Here is a 26,240-nt window from a genome sequence, read left to right as displayed (position 1 = left end):
CATGAAAAGGCTTCAGCCCTACAGTCTGAATCAAATTTTGCCATTTTATGTATGTGAGGATCCTATTAACCTCAGAGGAAGTGAGATTTCAGAGATGAGGATAGATTTGGCTCCATATAACCTTTGTCCTTATGTATTATCAAAAGTGACACATAGGTAGCAGTAATCAAAAGTTTGCTCTTTCATTAAGACAAACTTTAGTCCTGCTGTTTGTGAAAGTTTTCCATCCTTTACTGCTTATATTTTTCCCTTTTGCTTATTTGTAATTTTTAGGTCTACAATAGAAGGTAGAGTTTCAGAAGTTGAGATCATTTCACAACAAGTGGAAGAGGAGACCAAAAGCTTAGCCCCTGTACAGCTTGTTAACTTCACTTACCGAGATCTACCGCTTGCTGCTCTTGATCTTTCCGTGGCAGGGTCCCAACTCTTGTCAAATTTGGATGAGGAGTACCAAAGAGAAGGGTAAGTAGGAAGGATGCAATTTTGTTTACAAATATATGATAAAAGATTTTCAGGGTTTACGGAAGGGAAAGCCATGATGTGGAGAAGACCGGCCAATTGCACCTGAATTGATTCTGTAAGCATCTTTTTCTACTGTAGTTATTTAGTTGTTTTCAGACTTTCTTGAAACAAAGAGTAATTCCTGGCTCCTGCGTAAACAAGGTGCATATTAGAAACCAGCTGTGAGAGAGAAAGCTACAACTTGGTCTGTACTAAAATGTTATGTCAACCCAACTGCATTCCTCAGGGGTGTGAAACATCCACACCCCTCAGCAATGTAATTTAGCTGACCTAACTTCTTGTGTAGACAGTGCTGGGTTGACTGAAGAATTCTTCTGTTGACCTCTCGGGGGAGGTGGATTGCCAGCTTCCCATCTGCATATTCAATGCCCCCCGAGCCCCCCGCTGTGAACATCTACCCCGAAGTGCTACACAGGGACAGAAATTCTGTGGCATTTCAGGTATAAACAAGCCCTAAACTGAGTCTTGCCCTGACTTTTGATTCGTCCCCATAAAAAGAAAACAAAAGCTTGCAAAAGAGACATTCTCTATATCCTCTGTGACTGATGCCTCAGGAGAATGTTCCATGGTGAGAGACACTGATGGTGGTCTACATGTTTGTGTGTACGTTTCCTGGCCTGGTGATTATAACTGTGAAGAATAACTTGCTCTGGGTATGTTGTGAATGAGGCTGTTGCTAGTCAGAATATTTGTGTGCAGTTATGTTGTTCTGATCGATCATATATGCCACTCTGGCTATATTTACACAGGAAGTTCAAACTGTGTGTTAGAAAATGTCTTCAGGAATGAGAGAATTAAAGTATTTTCACAGATACTAAAAGAACGTTCAATACTAAATCACAATATGTATGAGAAAAGCAAAGTACTTTGCCTAAAGCCAAAACTTTTATAAATAGTGGTTTATAAGTAGCTACCTTAAAAATTTAACAAACTTAGCACCTTGATTGTCTGTAAGGCAGGGAATACCTATAGAGTGTGAGTGTGGGAAGCTCTGTTTCTGCCTTCAGGAACATGGAAAGATCCCTGCATGGATGCAGAATTGGTATCCTCATACGCATTTGTAAAAATGAGCCGTGGATATCTGCATCCACATCAGCATATATGGCTACCTGCAGATGTAAGCCAATATCCACAGATCTGCAGTGTTCTAAATACAAAATTTGTAAAACAAGCCATGGATTGCTGCAGGTTTGCCAGGCTCTGTATATTGATGCAATGTCTGTTGGTTTGAAGGCCAAATTGAGTCTTTGAAAAAAGACAATTAAGTCAAACTTACACTATAATTTATAGATAAAACAATTAGCATATAACTACATTTTACTTACAGTAGTATTAAGAGTTAATTGTATATTTATTACAAACAATGTATTTTGATGTACAATGACTGCATGGTGATTCCTTTGAAAAGCTATCAGAGGGGTAGCCATGTTAGTCTGTATCTGCAAAAACAATGAGAAGTCCTGTGGCACCTTACAGACTAACAGATGTATTGGAGCATAAGCTATCATGGGCAAAGACCCACTTCGGCAGATGCATCCAATGAAGTGGATCTATGTCCACAAAAGCTTATGCTCCAATATAGCTGTTAGTCCATAAGGTGGCACAGGGCTTTTTGTTGGACGTAAATCAGACATCAGGAACGGTAATGTACAAAAACCTGTTGGAGAGCACTTTAGTCTCCCTGGGCACTCAGTAACAGATTTAAAAGTAGCAGTCCTAAAACAAAGAAATTTCAAAAATCTAATGGAGAGAGAAATCTTTGAGCTGCAATTTATTTGCAAATTTGACTCCATCCACCAAGGATTAAACAGAGACTGGGAGTGGCCAGCCCTTTACAAAAGCAGCTTCTCTGCCCTGGGTGTTAACAGCTCCACACTAGATTCCGGCAATGGGCTACATCCTCCCTGTCTGATCTGACTTATTTTTTCCTCTTGTGATACATACTACTGATAATGGGCCTGAATAGACCTTGTTAGCTCTGGCTCTCCCTTTTACTGGGACCCCGCTCTTTAAATACCCCTCTGAGCCCCTCCCACCCCATGCATCTGATGAAGCGGGTCTTTGCCCACAAAAGCTTATGTTCCAAAATATCTGTTAGTCTATAAGGTGCCACAGGACTTCTTGTTGTTCTCGAAGATATAAACTAACACGGCTACCTCTCTGACATAAGACTTCTTGTTGTTCTTTGAAAAGCTGTCTCCCTTATGGTGTGAAAACTAACATCACCTGTGACCAACAGCCCAACATCAGATTATATAAGTGCTATTCATTACTATTTCACTTTATATCATACCAAATGTGTGTGTGTGTGTGTGTGTGTATACACACACATATATATACACACACACACACCTACTTTTACTGCAGGATCTGTCTAAAAACACTTCGCAGTAAGCCATCCTCAGCCTTCAAAATGAAAACTTCAGAAGGTGTATGTAAGCGTCAAACTATTGACAATTAAATATGTTTTAATCTACACTCAGAAATCAGCAAAGATGAAACATCCTGGATCTACACTCAGCAAGTATTCCATGCTGCAGTCAGGAAGCAAAATTAGGGGACAGTTTTTTGCCTAAATATTTTTCCAAGGAGGACGTTGTGAGACCTCTTGAAAAATTTTAAACAAGGGGAATTAAATTTTGATTGGCTTATATAAATATTATGCAATACCATGTGTGCATAAAGAGGCACTTTGTAATTAGTTGCATATACAGGTGTAAGCTTGAGGCTGTATTGCTATTGGATAAATATCCAACAAGTTTAGTGCGAGTGTTCAGCCCTAACAGTCGCTGACTTCACCATCTGAAGCTCCATTCTTCAAGCTCCAAAGATCTGTTATAATGGGCACTTCAATCTTTGGTATTCTGGGTGCAGACACAAACCTGTTAGTCGTGAACATCAGAGAAATGTCCAATTCTGTCAAAGTCCTTCCAATTTTATTTGCTTCCACAGTGGCCAGTGGCTCAGCCAGCCCCTCCCTGCTTTGCAGTTTTTCAGTGGAAAATTCTAGACTTTATTTCAAATTTCTGACAAGCAGATTGATTGAAAAATGTGTCTGTCTAATTCCCAGCGGTGTCATAGGACTTTCTTTGCCTGCTGGGGAGATTGTATTTCCCCACTTCAGGCACTGACAATTGCCAGTTTTCTGGCAGGCTTCCGGGGGTACTCTTTTGTCTGCTTTCACCCTCTTATCAGGGAAAGGGGGGAGGGGCACTTGCTGTACTGTGAGAAGAGTGCAGCTTCCTCCTCACAACCCACACTGGATCACCTCATTCCACCCTTCCCCAGGTGGGAAAGAAGGTGGTCAGGAACAGAATAACTGGCTCCAGGGGCAAGCAGCTTCTCCACCCCATCTCCATAATGGGAACAACTTCAGAGGGGCAGCGTGCCAGATGGTAGATTACGCATGAATCCCACTAAACTATACCAGCAACTATGCTTCCAGTTGTGATGTTCAGTTACCTCCTTCCCTCTCTATCTCCCTGCTGGCTGCATACGAAGGGCAATGGACACAGCCCAGATTCTGCCAACATCACAGATTGCAGCAAAATGTCTTTGGGTCTAGCTCCCTCTTCCAGCTGCCACCTCACCTCTATAACAGGTGTCCTGGGATTCCTAACCTGCCACCTTTTGGGAAAACACACACCCATATGGCTGATGTACTCCCCATTTGCTGGAGTGAGATACAACTTCTGTCAAAGCCCATCTTTGAACCTCAGGCCGTACCTTTCTGAGAGACATAAAAGAGGACCTTGTGGGGGAAAGGAGACAATAGATCCCAGCCCCTTTGAAGACAGGGAGATTGCTAGGCAGTGGAGATGTTTTTGGAGTTGTCTCTGAGCTCAGTTTCTCTCCCTATTCTGAAGCAAGACTGTGGAGACAAATCCCCAAAGGGTAATTAAAGAAACTTAGTGCTGTTTTCTCTGCTCATCTTCACAGCTGTGTGGCAGATTCTTGCAAAAAGGACAAGGCCAGACTCTTCTGGGCATGCCTGCACATACACTTGCTTCCTTTGTGCGGGGAAGGCCTGCTGTCTGAATCAGAGTTAGGGGGTCTAATAACAGAAAATGTATATTAAAACAAACAAGCCAACAAAAAGAGGTGGAGCGTAGGCTTTTAGACAGAGTGCTGAGTGGTATGAAACTCTGCTTAGCAGGTCTGCAGCTGCTAAACACATATAAGCTGCAGTTGTACATCCATCTTCATGAAGAGGAAATGGAGACAAAGGGTCTTCCTGCACCCCTGCAAGTCTAGAAAAGTATTAGGTTGTTGTCCCCATCTGCTCCTGTGGGTCACCATGCCCTAACTGTTGGGCTATGGTTCCCGGCTGCTGCTGTTCATTTTCAATGTCTGGGCGAATTGTTCCCAGCATTTTCTGCAGACTGTCATCCCTCACTACCTCCTCCCACCCGTACCCTGCTAGCACGCTATGGAATGATAAGAAGGACACCAGCCTAGATATGGAAAAACACGAGGGCTTTGTAGCCCACCGTTTTTTTCTTTCTAGCCTCTCTGGCCTCCCTTTTAAAAGATCAGAAGGTTCATTGGTGTGTACCAGTCCAAATTTAATCTGGTGGCACTACCAGAGGTAAACACGGCTCTTTGTTCTTGGTGGTCACGGCCTCAGTGCTTGTAGGAATTTTTACCTGAAAGAGTGGCCTCCTTACCAGACAGGCAGCCATATCCAGACAGACATTGCCTTAGTCCCCTCCTTTGGTCATGAAAGTTCTCAGCTGGCATGAGACTGAGAATTTCCTTCTCCCCCACTTGAAAAAATTAATCATCATGCCTGGGTGTACATGAGCTCCTTCCTTTCGAAAGAGGCATGTTAATGAGCGGGTTCAAAAGATGCTAATGAGGTGCTGCAATGAATATGCAGTGCCTCATTAGCATGATGGCAGCCGTGGCAATTTGAAAGTGCGGCTTTTCGAATCACCAGATAGGAAGAAGGGGCTTTTGAAAACTGGAGGGTCCTTTCAGAAGGTCCTGTCTCCAAGGGCGGTGCCCAATTCGAAAAGCTGCACTTTCGAATCGCCGCGGCCACCATTATGCTAATGAGGTGCTGCATATTCATAGCAGTGCCTCATTAGCATCTTTCGAACCTACTCATTAACATGCCCCTTTCAGAAGAAAGGGGCTCGTGTAGATACAGGGCATCTATTTGCAAGTAAGGTTCTTCTTGGCCTGAAATTCCCAAGTCCTAAGGACATGTCCCAGTACGTGGTGGTGGAATACAAGTCCTTTTGGGCACACACGTGGGGGTTTTGTTCCTTGAAATCTCATGCTCTGACAAATCCTTCTGCGTTCTCTCGGGCTGTGTCAAGATTGCCAAGAACTGCACAATGCATTTGCGTATCTCCTGCTGACAGTTCTGTTGGGAGAGGCTTTCCCAGCATTCGGCCCGTCCAGATGGGGCCAGATGTTGGGAAAACCCCCTTTGCCAAGATGTCCCTTCTTCCTTGTGGAATGAATAAGACAGGGATGTTGGCAGAAGGCATCTGACATGGCAGACTTCTGCTGAGAGATCTCTGGTCTCCCGACAGAAGCCTGCAATTTAGACATAGCCTGGGATATACAGTGGGAAACTATGTGGAGAGCTGAAACTATTTTAATTAAAAATTGATCTACACTCTTGACTTCTGACAGACGCTAGAGAAAGGAAGACAGGTGATAGGGCAAGTTGAAGCAATCTCTGACACCTGACAGGCAAAAATACGAGTCTGTGGCTACATCTACACTAGCCCCAAACTTCGAAATGGCCACGCAAATGGCCATTTCGAAGTTTACTAATGAAGCGCTGAAATGCATATTCAGTGCTTCATTAGCATGCGGGCAGCCGCAGCACTTCGAAATTGACACGCCTCACCGCCGTGCGGCTTGTCCCGACGGGGCTCCTTTTCGAAAGGACCCCACCTACCTCGAAGTCCCCTTATTCCCATGAGCTGATGGGAATAAGGGGACTTCGAAGTAGGCGGGGTCCTTTCGAAAAGGAGCCCCGTCGGGACGAGCCGCGCAGCGGCGAGGCGTGTCAATTTCGAAGTGCCGCGGCCGCCCACATGCTAATGAAGCACTGAATATGCATTCCAGTGCTTCATTAGTAAACTTCGAAATGGCCATTTGCATGGCCATTTCGAAGTTTGGGGCTAGTGTAGACACGGCCTGCAAGTGATAACTAGAAGAGGTGCTGAGGAGAGGAGAGGAAAAATTAACTGCTTCTGTCCTGGGCAGAGTTAAGTCCCCTGTCTCTGCGGACTGCCCATGCAGAAAGAGATGAACACTGAGACTTACATGGCAGCAGTTGGATTAAGCAGAATGGACCCTGGACCCAGAAATACCCTCAATGATTGTAGGTTAATTACAGGGACTAGACATTGCCCTCTTTCTATCAAGAAAGTGCCTGTGGCCTCTTCATGTGTCAGGATCAGGGATGTGAGATGGCAAATGACCTATCAGAAAACGGGATGATGTCTCTGTTGTTTGCCATCCCACCTTCTCCACTGCTATTCACGACCATGTAAAAGATATAGAGAGTAGCAGTTTGTTACCTTACAGGCTGGTACAAAGTCCAGAGTTTAATTACAGTGTTGCACAAGTGAAACAGCCTGGAGAATCTCCAGGAGGGCCTCAATACAAGTGTGTAGAGTCCACGCAAGAAGGTGACCGAATTAGCAATATGTTCCAGTGAAGTGAGTTTTGTGCAAATCCCAGCATTAAGGTCTTCCTTAGGGCAGCAACCCTTATAGATTGAACCCCTGAAAATCTCATAATACTTCATATGCATTAAAATACACCTCCTATAGCTACTCGAGTCAGTCAGACAATTATTGAAGTTGGGAGCTTTCTCAGATGAGTCAGAGCCAGTATCATACAGGTTGAACCTCCCTTGTCCTGGACTCTCTGGTATGGCAACATCCATATTCCGGTATCCTTGGGGACCCTGGGTGCTCCAGGGTTGGAGCACTCAGGAGAAACCGTGGCAACAGGACCAGCACTGGCAGCTGGGAATGGACCCAGGCCATGGCAGGGGGCCCAGAAGGTGGGGATATCAGTGGCAGGGAGCACAGCTGTGGTCAGAAGAGGAGCCCGGCCAGGGCCAAGAGCCCGGCAGGGGGCCAGTGACTGGCAGGCCAGCAGGAAGGAGACCAGGTGTTGTCTGTGTGCAGAGCCAGGAAACTGGTGGCTCGGAGAGGAAAACCAGCAGCTGGGAAGGGAGTCCTGTGGCTGGGAGGGAAGCCTGGGGCCTAGTGGAGTCCAGAAAATGGAAGCAACGGGGCCAGTATTGGCCTGCCTGGATCTGGCAAACTCCTTGATTCAGGCCCAGTCAGGTCCCAAGGGTGCCAGACTAGAGAGGTCCAACCTGTGTTTCCAATTTAAATCAGTACAGATTAGACCTCCCTGATCTGGCACCCTCAAGGTCTGAGCAGTCCTGAACAAGGGTGTTTGCCAGACTAGGGGAGGTCAGTTCCGGCCCCCTCCTGCTGACTGACTCTGGGCTCTCTCAGGGTCCATCGGCAGACCCAGCTGAACTCCCTTCCTGGCTGCTGGGCTCCACTGCTGGCCCCATCCACCAGGCTCCTTGCGCCAGGGCCACTGTTTGGTCTCCACAGCCCTGGCTACCAACCCGGCTCCACTGCTGGCCATAGCCCCTGGGCTGCCTGCCCCGGACTAATCTCCATGCTTCCAGGTGCAGGGCGCCCTGTCCTTGGCTGGGCTCCGTGTCCCTGGTGGCTGGTCCCCTGGATGCCAGGCTGCACTGCGGCCCCAGCTGCCAGGCTATCTGGCCTCCCTTCACCACTACCAGGCTCCCTGCCTCTAGGCCAATGGATCCCTGCCGTAGGACTCGCAGACACTGGGGTGTCTGGTCTGACAATGTGTTTGTCAATAGAGAAATTTATGTCTTTCTTAGCTCAGATCATGCTCTTGGACTGGGAGTAAGAACAAAATAACCGAAAGGTTCTATTCAACCCTCAGTATTACTAGGAGGTTCTCATTAAGGCTGCTGGGAGTGTTGCATGATATTGGAAAAGTGGTCACCAAAGTAGAAATGTAGTAAGGGAAATTGTTAACCAGAAATGTAGTTACTGCTTAAAAATGAGTTAAAAGCATCTTCAGGTGGCACTCCAAGGCTACGTCCACACGTGAACGCTACATCGAAATAAGCTATTTCGATGAATAACGTCTACACGCCCTCCAGGGCTGGTGCCATCGACGTTCAACGTCGACGTTGGGCAGCACCACATCGAAATAGGCGCTGCGAGGGAATGTCTACACGCCAAAGTAGCACACATCGAAATAAGGGTGCCAGGAACAGCTGCAGACAGGGTCACAGGGCGGACTAGCGCTTCCGGGGCAACAGCTAGCCGCTCCCTTAAAGGGCCCCTCCCAGACACACTCAGCCTGCACAGCATACGGTCTGCAGAGCCATAGGCACACACACCTCGAGCGACGCAGTCATGGACCCCCAGCAGCAGCAGCCGCCGCCGCCAGAGGTCCAACCAGCCACCCCTGCAGAAGCAGTGCTCGCCCTGCTCCATGCCATGCAGGAGGCAGCTGAGCACATCCTTGCCACAGAGGAGGAGCTGCCCACAGGGGAGGAGGATGCAACCCCCAACGCCCCCCCTCCCGCCTCATACACTGCCGGCTGTGGAGCTACCCCACCAGCACCAACTGGTGGGAGCGGCTGGTGCTCGGAGAGTGGGACGACGACCGCTGACTCAGGAACTTTCGCATGAGCCGGCAGACATTTCTGGAGCTATGCCAGTGGCTCACCGCCGCACTGAGGCACCAGGACACCTTCATGTGGCGTGCCCTCAGTGTGGAGAAACAGGTCAGCATTGCTGTCTGGAAGCTGGCCACTCCAGACAGCTACCGATCCGTGGGCCAGCAGTTTGACGTTGGCAAGGCCACCGTCGGGGCTGTCCTCATGAAGGTAAGAGGATCCACGGGGGGAGAGGGAGGCAGCCCTGGCAGGGGAGGGGAGGGGGAGGGGAGGGGGGCCCTGGCAGGGGAGGGGAGGGAGGCCCTGCACACCCCTCATTGGTGCTCTCCCATGTACTTCCCCTGCAGGTTGTCCGCGCCATTAACGCCCTGCTCCTCCACAGGCTCGTGAGGCTTGGGGACCTGGATGCCACCATCGCGGGCTTTGCCACCCTGGGCTTCCCCAATTGCTTCGGGGCTCTGGATGGGACCCACATCCCCATCCGCTCCCCGGAGCACAGTGGAGAATGCTACCTAAACAGGAAGGGCTACCATTCTGTGGTCCTCCAGGCCTTGGTGGACAGCCAGGGCCGTTTCCTGGACATTTATGTGGGCTGGCCTGGCAGCACCCACGACGCCCGGGTCCACAGGGAGATCCCTGTGGGAGACTCCACCATGCCCCTCTGCGTCATCGCAGATGCCATACACGGGCCACCCGTCAGCCAGCCAGGAGCGCTTCAACATGCGCCTGAACCACGCGCGCCAGGTGGTGGAGCGCACATTTGGCCGCCTCAAAGGGCGCTGGAGGTGTCTCCTCACCTGCCTTGATGCAGTCCCCACCAACATCCCCCAGATTGTGGGCGCGTGCAGTGCACTCCAAAACCTGGTGGAGAGCAAGGGGGAGGCCTTCTTTCAGGGCCGGGCTGTGGAGGCTGGCAGGGCCGATGTGCAGCCACCCTCCGCCCCCAGTCGCCAGGTGGACCCCGAAGGGACCCAGATCTGGGAGGCCCTGCGGGCCCATTTTGATGAGGCCACGGGGTGAACCCTGGCAGACCCCCCACTGCACGCCCCCCCATCCTCCACAACACTCTCTGCCCCTACGCCCACACCACAGAGCACCCATGAGCACCCCCCCTACTTTTCTTGTAAATAAAAGCAGACATTTGCTTGTCAAACCAGATATATGTTGAACTCTCATTATTATTATTATCTTAACTAACTATTTACAGGACAAATAAATATTACATATATATATATTATAAGTCAGATAAGATGAAAGAAAAAAGGGGAAGACAAGGAAGGGGAGAACTATGTACATGGGGGGGCAGGTATCAGCATAACAACATAACAACAGGGGTCTAACAGAAACTATTTACAAAAGAAGATAAAACTGAAGGTGATATATAAAAGTGGGGAGGACCACACCCTGGGCCCCACACCCCCTAATGTCCAGCGCTGGGGGTGGGCAGCCGTGACCCACACCTCGGCCTCAGCCCTGGCCGGGGCTGGCTGGGGGTTGGGCGGACCGGGAGATAAGGCCGGCGGGTGTCAGCTGACCCCAGGTCCCCCTCGGCAGAAGGGCCCTCGGTGGCGGGTGGCGACGCGATGGCGGATGGAGCAGGCAGGGCAGGCAGAGCGGCGGCCGGTGCTGCATGGGGGGCCAGGTAGTCCGCAATACACTCGAATGTCTGCATAAAGGCCCCCCATGCCTTCTGGCGCCAGGCCAGCGCCCGCTCCTGAAGTTGAAGGCACCGCTCCTCCACCCGCAGGCGCTGCTCGGCGACCTCCAGCTGCCGACGGTGGATCTCCAGCAGCTGGGGGTCTGTCGCCGTCCACGAGTGGGGCTGGTCGGTGCTCCGCCGAGGGGCTGGCCTGGAGCGATGGCCCCGGTGGGCTCTCTGGGACCCCTGACACCTCGCCGGCGATCTCCGGTCCTTCCGATGGTGCAGCTGCGGAACACGGGGGGGAAGAAGAGTGGAGACAGCCGTTAGTGTGGGCCCCGAGCCGTGGCCCTCGTCCCCCCACCCCTCTGCTGCAGGTTCCCCATCCCCATCCCCGGGAGATGCTGCTGCTGATGATGATGGGTGTCCCACCCCCTCCCCCTGGGGGACCCTAGGTTCCGCTCCCCCCATCCCCAGGGATGGGGCATGGCACTGTCCTGCTGAGGGGGCAGGGGCTGATGCACTCCTGTGAGGGACATGCCACTGCTGTCCTTGGGGCCATGGTCATCTGGGCATGTGGAGGGCCCTGGTCATATCTATTACCCCCGCCCCTCAAACCCAGGGGTGTGCACCAGGGGGGTACATACCTGATGGTCCGCTCCCACGGTCAGGGTCACCCGGTAGGCGGACGCCCTGCTGGAGCTCTGGGACAGGATGTGGATCTGGAGCCCTGCGTCGCTGGAGGAGGACTCCCCCTCCTCCTCCTCCTCCGGTGCCCCAGGGGTGGGCTCCTGGGGGGGCCCCCGGGGTGTGGGGCTTGCCTGGGGGGCGGACTCCGCCTCCGGGGCCTGCTGGGGCTCATCGGCCAAGGTGTCAAGAGTGGCCGGAGGGGAGGAGGTGTGCCGGGGGCCCAGGATGGCCCTGAGCTCCCTGTAAAAGGAGCAAGTGACAGGGGCGGCCCCAGATCGGCCGGCCGCATCCCAGGCCCGGGAGTAACCCTGCCGCAGCTCCTTCACTTTACTGCAGACATGATCCGGAGTGCGGGCAGGGTGACCCCGGGCGGCCAGGCCCTCAGCCAGCCGAGCGAACACATCCGCGTTACGCCTCTTGCTCCCCATTACCTGGAGCACCTCCTCCTCGCTCCAGAGCCCAGCAGGTCCCGAAGCTCGGCCTCCGTCCAGGAGGGGCCCCGCTGCCGCTTCCCAGCCTGGCTGCCAGTCTGGGAGCCCTGGATCCCCTTGGGGGGGGTGCCCTGGGGGCGCTTAGGGGGCTGGGGGGTGGCCATCGCAGCGCTGGGGGGTTCTGGTGGCTGCAGAGGAGCGTGCAGGCTGTCCGCGTGGCTGGGCTGCCGCCTGCATGCTCTCTCAGCTTCCTGCACAGGAAGGCAGGGGGCGGGGACCTTTAAAGGGCCGCTGCACGCAGCGACCATCGAGCTCAGGGGCTGGAGAGAGTGTCTCTCAACCCCTCAGCTGATGGCCACCATGGCGGACCCCGCTATTTCGATGTTGCGGGATGCGCAACGGCTACACATTCCCTACTTTGACCTTGAACATCGAAGTAGGGCGCTATTCCCATCTCCTGATGGGGATAGCGACTTCGACGTCTTGCCGCCTTATGTCAATGTCAACTTCGAAATAGCGCCCGCCCCGTGTAGCCGTGACGGGCGCTATTTCAAAGTTGGCACCGCTACTTCGAAGTAGCCGGCACGTGTAGACGCAGCCCTAATGTTTATGATTTTATGTTGGTATTTTCTATTTTATAATAAATATTTTTCCCCTCTCCACATGGCCTGTAAAAGAGCTGCACAACTAATGGAAAACTGATCGGAAGGAGTGAACCTGACTACATAGACAGAAACTATTAAATGCATAAATAACCAAATAAATTGATAAGTATCAGAGAGAGAGCCATGTTAGTCTGTCTCTTGGAGAACAACCAGAAGTCCTGTGGCACCTTATAGAATAACAGATATTTTGCAGCATAAGCTTTCATGGGCAAAGACCCACGCATCTGATAAAGTGGGTGTTTGCCCACAAAAGCTTATGTTCCAAAATATCTGTTAGTCTATAAGGTGCCACAGGACTTCTTGTTGTTCTCAAATAAATTGATGTAATCTCATAGATGCAATCTCATAATAGGCTGAAAACTGAGCTACAAGTGCACATCTTTCAGATTTTGCTTTTGGTTCTTTGCATGTGCGTGGGAGGGCAGTTGTTTACTTTGTTTAAGTAATGTACAGTGTCTCTAACTATGAAAAAATGAGCTTGATCCATATTCTGTGCTGATTATATGTTTTATCTGTTGGACATACCTGTGTGAATTTTTTTTAAATTATTTGTCTTGGTTTTTTTACTTCAGTGCTCAGACACTTTGAAAATCTAAAAGCAGGATAAGCGGATGAAACAAAAGGGAGCAGCAAAATAGGAACTTTGTGGACTAGAGTTATGGAGCGGCTGGGGACACAAAAATGGTTAAAGGCTTGTGAAAAGTATTAGTAAGTTAAATATGTGAGAATAATAAACCTTCATGCTTTTAACTTTCAAATCACGTTGGCCGCATTTACACTGCATTCCCCTTTTGGAAGAGGAATACAAATGAGAGAGAGCAAAAATGCAACTGAAGTGCTGATTTACAAATCTCACACTTCGTTTACCTAATCTAGTGTGATCACGTTTCCAGAAGAGACTTTTCTTCAAAAAAAAAAAAAAAAAAAAAAAAGCAGTGTAAACAAGGTTCCTTTGGTGGCAGAAACCCATTTTCAAAAGAATCCTTATTCCTGGAAAAAAATGAGGAATAAGGATTCTTTCAAAAATGGGGTTTTTTCCCCAAAGGAACCTCGTCCACACTGCAGAGGGTTTTTTCCAGAAACGCGATCGTGCTAAATTATGTAAACGAAACGTGAGATTTGTAAATTAGTGCTTCATTTGCATTTTTGGTCTCCCTCATTTGCATTCCTCCACCGAAAAGGGAATGTAGTGTAGACACAGCCTTTAAGAGCAGTAATTGAACCTTCCTATGAGAAAGGAATGGAAGCTTCATTATCTACATTTTACAAATGGGGAAACCAAGGAACGGAATTTAAAGGCCAGATTTTCAAGAGCGACATTTTATGTTTGGTGCCATCATTTTTAGGTAGTGAGTTTGGATCCTCTTCTTCAGTGGGAGCAGAATCATCACCCTATAGCATGAATTTCAGAGATGCAGAGCACCAGCAGCTCTCATTGAACTCAGTGGCAAAACTGCCACTGACTTGAATAGTGCAAGTTTAATCCCTAAGGCTACATCCGCACTCCAGCGATTTTTCAAAAGAAGTTCTTCCAGAAGATCTCTTCGAAAACAATTCTTTTAAAAGAGTGCATCCACACACAAAAAAGCGGATCAAAATAATTGATTTGCTCTTTCAATAGAGAGCATCCAGACAGGCTGCGCTCTTTTGAAAGAACCGGCCAGGGATCAAAAAATCCAGCGCCATGAGGACTGCTCTTTTGAGCAAAAGATCCCCTGGGGCATCTACACACATATTTTTCTGAAAGCATCTTTTGGAAAAAGGCACTCTTCCTCATCTGGAAGAGGAAGAGAACCACCAGAAAAAGTGCTGCGTTCTTTTGATTTCAGATCCAAAGAGCGCATTTTGAGTGTAGACACTCCACAGATTCTGTCTGAAAAAGCCCTTTTTCTTTTTTTTAAACAAAAGAACTTGCTAGTGTAGATGCAGCCTCAGCATGTTAAGATAGTCACTAGTCTAAGGCCAAACAGTAAGCCCTCATATTTACAAGCCTTCCAAAATGTTCTATAAAGACTGCTCTTTGGATAGATTTTTTTTAAAAACTTTCCTCTGAATAGCTTGATGATTTCATCTTGTTGTTCAGTGTTATTTGCAGTCTTTTCCAGGCATGAAGTGTAGAATTAAAGCTGAGTTATATCTTTGTGCTGTTTCTCTCCCCTTCTCCAGATGAAATGTCAGTGCATATTTATGTAGATGTTATTCAAGATTCTTGCACCTGGATCTCTAATCCTTTGCATATTTTCAAAACTGCTTCTATTTCTGATTCATCAAAGTTCTTTGCCTAACCTGCAACATGGCGTGTTTTATTCCACAGTGACTTTATTCCACTGTTTACAGATGATCCACAGTAAAGTCACTATAATAAAAATTTTAATAAAGTCAAGAGGGGAAAATACTTCTTTTTTGAAGTCTGGGAGCTTCACCATTGACTTCACTAGGGGCCAGGATTTCACCAGTTCCTTGTTCACCAGTGCCATTATGACAAAAATGATACAACACAAGGGCCGTGTCTACACTAGCCCCAAACTTCGAAATGGCCATTCACATGGCCATTTCGAAGTTTACTAATGAAGCGCTGAAATGCATATTCAGCGCCTCATTAGCATGCGGGAGGCCGTGGCGCTTCGAAATTGATGCGGCTCGCCACCGCGCGGCTCGTCCTGACAGGGCTCCTTTTCGAAAGGACCCCGCCTACTTCGAAGTCCCCTTATTCCCATGAGCAGATGGGAATAAGGGGACTTCAAAGTAGGTGGGGTCCTTTTGAAAAGGAGCCCCGTTGGGACAAGCCGCGCGGCGGCGAGCCACGTCAATTTCGAAGCACCACGGCTGCCCGCATGCTAATGAGGCGCTGAATATGCATTTCAGCGCTTCATTAGTAAACTTCGAAATGGCCATTTGCATGGCCATTTCGAAGTATGGGGCTAGTGTAGACATGGCCTATCTGGATGGAAGCTTCATTATCTACATTATCTGTATAAAGTAGGTCCCTCGTGTTTTTCTTCTCTTGAATTAATTCCGCTCATGGTTCTTTAAATTTCTTGTCCTCTATCTTATTTCTTGTTGTCTTATCTTAGCCTGGCTTCTAAAGTAACATTTAAATAATTTTGTTAGTCTTTAAAGTGCTACATTTCTGCTTTTTTGTTTTATATCTTCCTGTTACTTTGAACATGTCTGTGCTTTTACAGATCCATTAGTTATTTCTGCCTTCTAATAAAGATCTAATATTTGGGGTATAAAGGAATGTTTTCTTTTTCCAATAAATGAAATTGCATACTAACTACCTCTGCATTCTTTAGATATATTTAGAATATGTAAAACTTGTGATGTACAGAAAGCAGCACATTACTCACAAGATCACCAGTATTTTTAATTGAAAAAATAACTGGATTGTAATTCTACAATGGCTTATGAACATGCATAACTTTGTATGTGCCTGTTAGGGTATGTAAATAGTAAGCATGTGCATAAGTCATTACAAGAGCAGAGGTGTAGCAGTGACATTTCCTGGAAGATTTTGCACAGCAGCTGTGCAACCCACACTACTTCTGTTACTACCATAAAATGTTGTGACATGTTTTCCTTCATTATTCTTCATGTTGCTGTTGCTTGTCTTTGATTTCCTTGACACAAGCTGAATTTATTTTTCATCCTTGCTCCTGCTGTCTTATAAGGCATTTAAACATTCTGTTCGTTTTACATCACCTCTTCATTTTCATTTTGTTTTTTGTGGTCTCATTTCTTATTATTTTATTTGTAAAACACCAAGAATATGCAGATTTTACTCCTTCAGACAGCTTAGTCTGGCTTCTATATTAGCATCAGATGGTGCAAGGTTCTTAGAATCATAGGGTTGGAAGAAACCTCATAAACACTAACCCCCTGCTGAAAGCAGGACCAATCCCAACCAAATCATCCCAGCCATAGCATTGTCAAGATGGGACTTAAAAACCTCTAGGGATAGAGATTCCATCACTTGTCTAGGTAACCTATTCCAGTGCTTCACTACCCTCCTCGTGAAATAAATTTCCTATTATTCAACCTAACCTCCCTGAAAGAGTCCCAAGACGCCCAACCCTTGGTCAAGGCCGGGCGGCACCCAAAAAAGGGTTAGAACACCAGCCCCGCACTCAGTTCGGGGTGGTCAGCAGTTCACCGTTACAATACAATACAGGCCCAGCCCTCAGTCTAAGGCGGGCAGCAGTTCACAATAGTAGTACAGTACAGGCCCAGCCCTCAGTTCAGGGCGGGCAGCAGTTCACAGTCGTAACACAATTCCGGCCCAGCCCTCAGTCCAGGGCGGGGCAGCAGTTCACAGTCGTAACACAATTCCGGCCCAGCCCTCAGTCCAGGGCGGGGCAGCAGTTCACAGTTGCAACAAAATCCCGGCCCAGCCCTCAGGCCCGGGCGGGGCAGCAACACAAGGGTTTAAGCACGGGCCCAGCCATCAGTTTGGGGCGGGGCAGCAACACAAGGGTTTAAGCACAGGCCCAGCCATCAGTTTGAGGCAAGGCAGCAACACAAGGGTTTGAGCACAGGCCCAGCATGGCTGGCCCTGTCAGGGAGGGGGTAGGGGGTCGCAGGCCCTCCCACTCCACTGCGACCCGGCCCGGGGCCCTGGGGGTCGCTCACACACAACCACGGCAGTGGGGATCCAGGCCGCAACACACTGCCATGGGTTCGGGAGCGTCGTTCCCCGGGTCACTTCCTACCTCTACCTCTACCTCCACTGGTGGAAGGTCCCAGTCCATCTGGTCAGGGGGTCCCGTAGGGTCGGTCTCCTCCAAATCATCCACCTTCAGGGGCTCCGGCCAGTCGCTCATATCAATGTGATTGGGATAGTCGGGCGGCGGTAGCACGGTGGACCCGAGGCGATCCTGGGCTGGAGGGCTGCAGGGATCCGCCGGGACTCTGGGGCAGGCCGCTTCTGGGGCTTCTTCCAAGGCGGGGGGTCTCCACCGGCGTGAGGGTCCTGGCAGGTCTGGGAAGTCCAGGTAGTCCCCCTGGGGCATCTGGATCTGGGGTTGTTCGGAGCTGCTGGGGGCTTGCTCCTCTGGCCCGGCCGGGCGGCGACAGACCCTCCGCCCTTGGCGCCGGGGAGCTCGTGCAGGCGCGTCCTCCCTGCCCGGAGGCCCAGGCTTTAATGGGTCCCGAGCCCTGCCCTTGGCCTTTCTAGCCCTGGGCCCCACCCTCTGAGGGGTGGACCTCTGGTGTTCTGGTTCCGGGCCCGCCCACCAGGGCCTCTGCGCAGCCTCCTCTGCCTCTGAGTCAGCAGCAGGCCATACTGACTCACTACACTCCCCTCCCCAAGTCCGTCTCCCGTGCCATGGGGGCGGACTCCTCCATCTCCCCCAGGCGGGAAAGGAAGTCGGCATTTGTGTGGTCCTTACCTGCCCAATGACGCACGTCGAAGGCATACAGCTGTAACGCCAAATACCAGCGCATAATTCGGGCGTTGGTATCCTTCATTTGGGATAGCCACTGTAACGGAGCATGATTCATAACTAGGGTGAAGGGGGCGCCCAACAGGTAATACCTAAGGGCGTCGCAGGCCCACTTCACCGCCAGGGCCTCCTTTTCTATTACAGCGTAGCGCTGTTCCCTCGGGAAAAGCTTCTGGCTGATGTAGACCACCGGATGATCTTCTCCGTCAATCTCCTGGGATAGGACAGCCCCTAGGCCTACCCCTGAGGCATCGGTTTGCAGAATAAACGGACGACTGACGTCGGGACTATAGAGGACAGGTTCCTGCATTAGGCACTGTTTCAGGGTTCGGAAGGCTTTGTCTGTGGCTGCGGTCCATACCACCCTTTGCGGCTGGGCTTTTGTCAAAAGCTGCATCGGGGGGCGGCAATTGAAGCAAACTTCGGGATGAAGCGTCGATAGTACCCTGCCAGTCCCAAGAACCGTCGTACCTGCCGTTTGGTACTGGGGGGAGGGCAGGCTGTTAGGGTCTGCACCTTGTCCACGAGGGGCTTTACCTGGCCCCCTCCTATAGTGTACCCAAGATACGTCATCTCCTGCCATCCAATGCGGCACTTCTTCAGGTTCATCGTTAGGCCTGCTGCCCTCAGGGACCTAAGGACCGCTGCCACCCGATCCAGGTGTTCCTCCCAGTGGCGACTATATAAGACGATGTCGTCGAGGTAGGCTGCGGCGTAGTCCCGGTGGGGCTGAAATAGATGGTCCATCAGCCTCTGGAAGGTCGCCGGGGCACCGTGGAGACCAAAAGGCATTCGGGTGAACTGGTATAGGCCTGATGGAGTTGCAAAGGCAGTCTTCTCCCGTGAAGAAGGTGCCAAGGGGATCTGCCAGTACCCCTTACTGAGGTCAAGGGTACTGAAATAGCGTGCCGCCCCCAGATGTCCCAACAATTCGTCGACCCGGGGCATTGGATATGCATCGAATTTGGAAATCACGTTCACCCTCCTAAAGTCGCTGCAAAATCTCCGAGTGCCGTCGGGCTTCGGGATGAGTACCACAGGGCTGTGCCACTCACTTTGGGACTGTTCTATCACTCCCAGGCCAGCTTCGCCTGTACCTCCTCTTCCACTACTTCCCGCATCCAGAAGGGTAGTGGGCGCGTGGCGTCGCGAACCACCTTCCCAGGCTCCGTGCAGATGACATGGCAGACCAGGGAGGTGTGTCCAGGGAGGGCGGTGAAGTTATCCTGGAACGCTTGGAGGAGGCACTGGGCCTGCTTCCGTTGCTCTTCTGTCAGCATCGCACTGAGGGCTGGTTGTGCCGGTTCCTCCCTGTGAGGCACCTGGGGTCCTAGTTCGGGGTCCGGGGGCAGGGGTTTATCATGAAGCCCTCCCGGTCCTGCCACAGTTTTAGGAGGTTGATGTGATATCGCTGTCTTCTTACAGCGGTCGGGTTGGTGAACTTCATCGGTGACAGGCCCCACGGCTCGAATAATCTCGTAAGGTCCCTGCCACCTAGCCAGCAACTTAGATTCGCTGGAGAGTAGCAGGACCAGGACCCGATCACCTGGCTCGAAACTACGGCTCCGCGCCTCCTGGTTGTAGGTTCGGGCTTGGGACGCTTGTGCAGCTCTCAGGTTTTCCTCTGCGAGGGTCCCTACCTGTTCCAGGCGCTTCTGGAGCTGGAAGACGTATTGCAGCAGTCCTTTTGAGGGGGACGCGGTTTGCTCCCAGACCTCCCGCATAAGGTCGAGTACTCCCTGGGAACGGCGTCCGTACAGTAGCTTGAACGGCGAGAAACGCGTGGAGGACTGGGGGACCTCCCGGATGGCCAAAAGCAAGGGAGGTAACAACTGATCCCACCGGCGCAGGTCCTCTGGGGGGAATTTGCGCATCATCTCCTTCAGCGTGCGGTTGAAGCGCTCTACCAGGCCATCCGTCTGGGGGTGGTACACAGAGGTGCGTAGCTGTTTAATCCCCAGGAGCGCACAGACCTGCTTCATCAGGTGGGATGTAAAATTGGTTCCCTGATCGGTGAGAAGTTCCCGTGGCAGCCCTACTCGGGCAAAGATCTTCATTAGCTCTCCCGCGATGGTGCGGGCCGTGATGTTGCGCAGTGGGATCGCCTCCGGGAAGCGGGTGGCATAGTCCACGAGGACCAACACAAACTTGTACCCGGCTACGCTCTTAGGGAGCGGGCCCACTAGATCCATGGCCACCCGCTCGAACGGGGTTCCCACCACTGGCATTGGGATCAACGGGGCCCTAGGGACCCACGGGGGAGCAGCAAGCTGGCACGCGGGGCAGGAGCTACAATAGTTCTTAACCTCCTGGTGGACCGCTGGCCAGAAGAATCGGGACAGTATCCAGGCCAAGGTCTTTTCTTGGCCCAAGTGGCTGGCAGCAGGAATGTCATGGGCCAGCTTCATTACGGCCCGTCGGTGGCATTTCGGCACCAGTAGCTGTGCTCGTTGTTCTTGGGTCTGGGGGTCCCGGTCCACCTGGTATAGTCGTTCCTGGCGCAGCTCGAAGTGGGGCCACTGTGCCACGAGCTGGGGGTCTGTTGCCACCCCGTCAACTGCCGCCACCTGGGCATAGGCCCGGCTTAGCGTGGGGTTGTCTTTCTGGTCCCGGCAGAAATCTGAAGTTGCCCCATCGTCGGGGCTGGTCCCCTTTGAGCTTTCGGCGGGTCCTTCAGTTAGGGGTCCCAGGTCCGGCCCCACCCTCTCCTCAGGTGGATCCTCTGGCATATTCCCCTCCAGGACGGGGGCCGGCTCCCCCTTGAGTCCAGTGGCTGGGCGGAAGGTACCCATGAAGCCTGGCCAGTCCTGGCCTAACACCACTGGGTACGCCAGTCGGGGCTCTAGGCCGACAACCAAATGATGGGTCACCCCTGCCACTGTCAGGGGCACCCGTGCGCTGGGGTATGGATGCACGTCGCCATGAATGCAGTGCAGCCGAATGGTCCCTAGAGTGGGGTCAGCCTCCAGGCCGGCCCATTGGCGGACCAGGGTCTGGCTGCACCCCGAGTCCACTAAGGCGACCGTGGCTTCAGTTCCCACGAGGACCGGGACCGTAATCATGGGCGCCTGTGGGGGTCGCGCCCTCTCTTCGGCTGCCCATACTCAGCCAAAACTACAGAAATGTTCCAGGCAGTCCCGTTGGAGGTGTCCCCATTGACCACAGATGAAGCAGGGTCCTAGCACTGGTTGGGGCCCCCTGTGGGTCTGGCGCCCCCCTGGACCTGGTGGCCGCGGGTTGGTGGCCCCCTCAGGTCCCCCCTGGGGGTTATTGGGGCCTGGCTTCCGCGGTGGCCTCCGACGAAGACTGGGTGATCCCCGCAGCTGGCCGGGCAGTTTGGAGCGGGGCTCCCCTGGCTTCTCAGCTCCCCGGCGCGGGGGCCATGACGACGGGACCGAGTCTGTGGATGCTTCCGGCTCCTCCGCAGCGATGAAGTCCTCCATGAGTTCGACGGCAGCTTGAACGGTGGCTGGTCAGTGGCGCCGCACCCAAGCCCACCCTCTGGATGGGAGGATGCTGAGAAGTTGTTTTAAGACGACCTGCTCCATGAGCTCTGCGGGGGTCCTCACCTCTGGTTGCAGCCACCGCTGGCACGTGTCCCTCAGCTCCTGTGCCATGCACTGCAGCCGAGCCCCCGGGGGGTAGGTCAGGGTCCGGAACCGCCAGTGGAAGGTCTCAGGGCTAACATCCAGGGTGTCGAGGATGGCTGCCTTCACCCAGTCATAATCTTGGGTGTCTTCAACAGATAATGCCCGGTAAGCTCTCTGGGCCCCTCCGGTCAAATAAGGGGCCAGTAATGTAGCCCACTGGTTCCGAGGCCACCCAGCCACCACTGCTACCCATTCAAAGGTGACCAGGAAGGCCTCCGGATCATCCGCTGGACCCATCTTTGTCAGCCGTACCGGCAGGACTGATGCGGGGCCTCCCCCTTGGGCTCCCTGCCGTGGCTCGGCCGGCAACGGCACCAGGGCTGCCAGTTTCTGCAGACATTGTCGCTGGTGCTCCTGGTTCTGGACCATCAGTTCAGTCAGCTGCTGTGTCTGCTGGGCTCCCAGCTGATGGAGCAGCTGCTGTTGCTGCTGTAGCTGGGCAGTCTGCTGCTTCTGCTGACTTTCGGCCAAATATTTCAGCAGCTTGTCCATCTCCATCACCGGAGCGGGGATAGCAGGGATAACACAAAAACAAAAACAAAAACAAAAACAAAAAAACCAGTGGATAGTTGCCTGCACTGTCCGGGGGCTTCTTCCTCTCTGTGGGTCCGCGCCCACTCCCTCACCCCTTACGTCAGGGGTGGGGACCGAGTACCCACATTCTCCACCACGTGTAAGAGTCCCGAGACGCCCAGCCCTTGGTCTGGGGCGGGCGGCACCCAAAAAAGGGTTAGAACACCAGCCCCGCACTCAGTTCGGGGTGGTCAGCAGTTCACCGTTACAATACAATACAGGCCCAGCCCTCAGTCTAAGGCGGGGCAGCAGTTCTCAATAGCAATACAGTACAGGCCCAGCCCTCAGTTCAGGGCAGGCAGCAGTTCACAGTTGCAACAAAAACCCGGCCCAGCCCTCAGGCCTGGGCGGGGCAGCAACACAAGGGTTTGAGCACAGGACCAGCGCGTCTGGCCCTGTCAGGGAGGGGGTAGGGAGTCGCAGGCCCTCTCACTCCGCTGCGACCTGGCCCGGGGCCCTGGGGGTCGCTCACACACGACCACGGCAGTGGGGATCCAGGCCGCAACACGCTGCCATGGGAGCGTCGTTCCCCGGGCCACTTCCTACCTCTACCTCTACTGGCGGAAGGTCCCAGTCCATCTGGTCAGGGGGTCCCGTAGGGTCGGTCTCCTCCAAATCATCCACCTTCGGGGGCTCCGGCCAGTCGCTCATATCAATGTCATTGGGATAGTCGGGCGGCGGTAGCATGGTGGACCCGAGGCAATCCTGGGCCGGAGGGCTGCAGGGATCCGCCGGGACTCTGGGGCAGGCCGCTCCTGGGGCTTCTTCTGAGGCGGGGGGGGGTCTCCACCGGCGTGAGGGTCCTGTCAGGTCTGGAAAGTCCAGGTAGTCCCCCTGGGGCATCTGGATCCGGGGTTGTTCGGAGCCGCTGGGGGCTTGCTCCTCCGGCCCGGCCGGGTGGCGACAGACCCTCCGCCCTTGGCGCCGGGGAGCTCGTGCAGGCGCGTCCTCCCTGCCCGGAGGCCCAGGCTTTAATGGGTCCCGAGCCCTGCCCTTGGCCTTTCTAGCCCTGGGCCCCACCCTCTGAGGGGCAGGCCCACCAGGGCCTCTGCGCAGCCTCCTCGGCCTCTGAGTCAGCAGGAAGCCTGCTGCAGGCGCTCCTGCAGGGCTGTTGCTGCCGTGGGACCCCCCTCCCACGGCTGGAAGGCGAGCTGCCGGGGGCCGGTGGGCCTTGGCTGCCTGAAGCCCCCGCAGGGCTGCCTTCCCAGCCCCCCCCGTTCTGGGGTCAGCCTCCCTCCTGCCTCGGGCAGGCAGGCTTTATCTTTCTCCCCCCCTCTCCTCCACCCCTCCAGCTAGTTCTTTTAGGAACTGCTGAGTGGGTGGAGGGTGGGGGCCTCTTGCCCCCTGCCCTACAGCAGGGCCCCCCCCCTTTTTCCATCTTTTGGGGGAGAAACTGCTGACCCCCCATTTGGGCCCACCTTCCATCTAGCAGCTGCTGCATCCTCACCACCTGGAGAAGGTAGGGGGCTCTCTCAAAGCGGCGGTTGGGCTCCCTCCACACAGCCTCCTGCGGAGTGGCTTGGGGAGGGGTGAGTTTGGGCAGGGCCCCTCTCCACCGGGGCTCCAGAGGGGAGGCTGCATAGCCAGGGGTGGGGTGTTAGGCCGTGGCCCCTGCCCCACCCCTGCAGCCCACCCCTCCCCTACTGCCCCCCCCCACCCCCGGCTGCCGCTGGGGCCCCCTCCACCTGGGCCCCTCCAATCAGCTGCCCCTTCCTTCTCCCTCTGTCATCTCCAGGCTCTGCAGCAGCTGCTACGGGCCCACCCCTCAGGCGCACGTGGGCACACCCCTCCCCCCATTAACCCCCCCATCCCCCCTAAGTTGGCTGTGCCTCCTCCTTCGCCCCCCCACGTGCCCACACCCCTTCCCCCCTTTTTTTGTTTATTTAAGCGCCTGAGCCCCCTCGCCCACCCACCCACCCACACACACACACACACACACACACAAACTTTGATTCCCTCCACATCCCAGTGCAGAAACAGGAGCCATCTTACCATCTTGTGCTGGGAGTTGTGGCCTTTTTTGTGTCTCCCTTTCCCTGACCTCAATCCCCTTGCCCTGCCCTTCCCCCATCTGACTGGGTCCTCAGCCCGGCCAGTGGAGGAGGGGCAGCCACGCCTCACTCCTTCCTTCCCTTCCACTCTCCTCCCCCTCCCTGCTCTTTCTTAAAGGCCCCCACCCCCAATAAACTTTCTCCCTCTTAGACCCACCAATATGACCCCCACGCCCACTGGAGGGTCATCTGGTGACCCCTCCCTCCCTCTCCCCTCCACTGTCACCCCTCCTATCCCTGAAATGGCGGCCCACACGTCCAGGGCTGCCCAGAACTCTACCACCATGTCGGCTGAGGGTGCGGGCGCAGGCTCCAGGGCTCCTACTGCCTCCGATGCGGCGCCCCCTGGCGACCCAGCCCCAAACCCTCCCCCCCAAAAGGGCAGGAAGGGCCAGGGGAAAAGAAAGGGCAAGAGCCCCGCCCGGAAGGCCAAACCTCCCGTGGCGGGGACTCTCCCCCAGGCTTCCCAAACACCTAGTGCAGCCTCCCCTTCTTCCCTTCCCCCTGCTCCCTCCACCACTCCTGGGGGCCCCAACCTCTCGGCCCCCAGGTCGTATGCCCAGGCGGCGGCCGCCGCCCCGCACCCTACTCCTTCCGCCTCTGCCGGGACTACCATCCCCAACGGTCGCGGCCCCTTCCCCGCGCTCACCAGGAGGCACGGAGTCCGCTGCCTCCTGGTGGCTGCCTCGCCCCACGTGGAGACCTACGTGCGGGCGTTGGCATGGGTGGTGGGGCCCGCGGCCGTGGTGGCGGCCTCCCAGATGTTCGGGAAGATCGTCTTCTTCCTGGCTTCGGAGGCCGCCGCCCAGGAGGCGGTGGAGAGAGGGGCCTGGCGGTTGGGGGCGTGCATGTGCCCCTGGAGCCGCTGGAAGACCTGGGCGTGCGGGTGGTTTTTTCATCTGTTCCACCCTTCCTTCCCAACTCCGCCCTTTTGCCCTTCCTCACCGCCCTGGGCCAGCCTTTGACGGTCCTGAGTCCCCTCCCCCTAGGCTGTAAAGACCCCGCCCTACGGCACGTGCTCTCCTTCCGCCGGCAGGCCCGGGTCCAACTGCCGCCGGCGGCAGCACAGGGCGGGGTGGCCCAGGAGGGGACTATACTGGTGCCCTATCAAAGGGCCCAGTACCGGGTCTTCTATACTCTGGGGGAGGCCCGGTGCTTTATGTGCCGGGTGGCAGGGCACGTCCAGAGGGATTGCCCCCTGGCCCGGCACGAAGGGGAGCCCGGGACCTCCTCCGACCCGGGGGGCTTCAGCCACGAGATCGGTGGCGCCCCGACCGCGACAGGCCCTGGGACCGACCCTCCTCCTCTCGTCCCGGACGGATCCATCGCCGCTCGGGCGTCGGACGATGCCCAGCCGCGTGGTGCCGGGCAAGAAGAAGCAGGCGCTGGCGCCCGAGCGGGCACAAGAGACGGGCCTGCGGAGGAGAAGGAGGCGGGGCAGGACCAGAAGAGGGCCTGTCCCAGGGCGGGTCGTCCCTCCCCCTTGCCGCCCCGCCCCCCTCTTACCTCCCTTCCTCCTCATCGGCCCTGCCCCCTGGCCTCTTCTCCTCTACTGCCCAGCCCGCCTCCTCGGAGGGCTGGGTGCTGGTGGGGGGGAAACGAAAGAAAAAGAGTGCACGCACCCGGCACCCCACCCTGTCGGAGGACGGGGTGGAGGCGCCGCGCAAAGCACTAAAAAGAGCTGCCAGCCCAGACCCACCTGCCGAACCCCCGGCTACCGATCATCTGCCGGGGGCGACGGGGGCTGCCGCGGCAGTGGCTAAGAAAGGTAACATCCCCTCTGCCCCGGAGCCAGAGCCTGAGGAGGCTGAGAAGGATTTTTGTGCACCCGTGCCCTCCCCCAACACCCCTCCGGCCGC

General features: G+C 53.9%; 1 protein-coding gene across 4 annotated transcripts in view; it reads left to right on the top strand.

Moving 5' to 3' along the window:
* TMEM266 (transmembrane protein 266) overlaps window positions 1–26,240 on the top strand; it is a 231,057-nt gene that overhangs the window by 85,530 nt on the left and 119,287 nt on the right. For 2 of the 4 annotated variants that reach the window (XM_075006775.1, XM_075006774.1), the window contains one exon: window positions 274–462. In XM_075006775.1, the coding sequence (XP_074862876.1) occupies window positions 274–462 (189 nt within the window). Of the gene's footprint in view, window positions 1–273; window positions 463–26,240 lie in introns of those variants that run through there. The other 2 variants (XM_075006779.1, XM_075006778.1) reach the window with 2 other exon arrangements.

The sequence above is a fragment of the Carettochelys insculpta genome, chromosome 12, assembly GCF_033958435.1.
Source record: "Carettochelys insculpta isolate YL-2023 chromosome 12, ASM3395843v1, whole genome shotgun sequence".
Classification (NCBI taxonomy): domain Eukaryota; kingdom Metazoa; phylum Chordata; order Testudines; family Carettochelyidae; genus Carettochelys; species Carettochelys insculpta.
The sequence above is the reverse complement of the archived record's forward strand: the minus strand, read 5'-3'. Positions and strand labels throughout refer to the sequence as shown.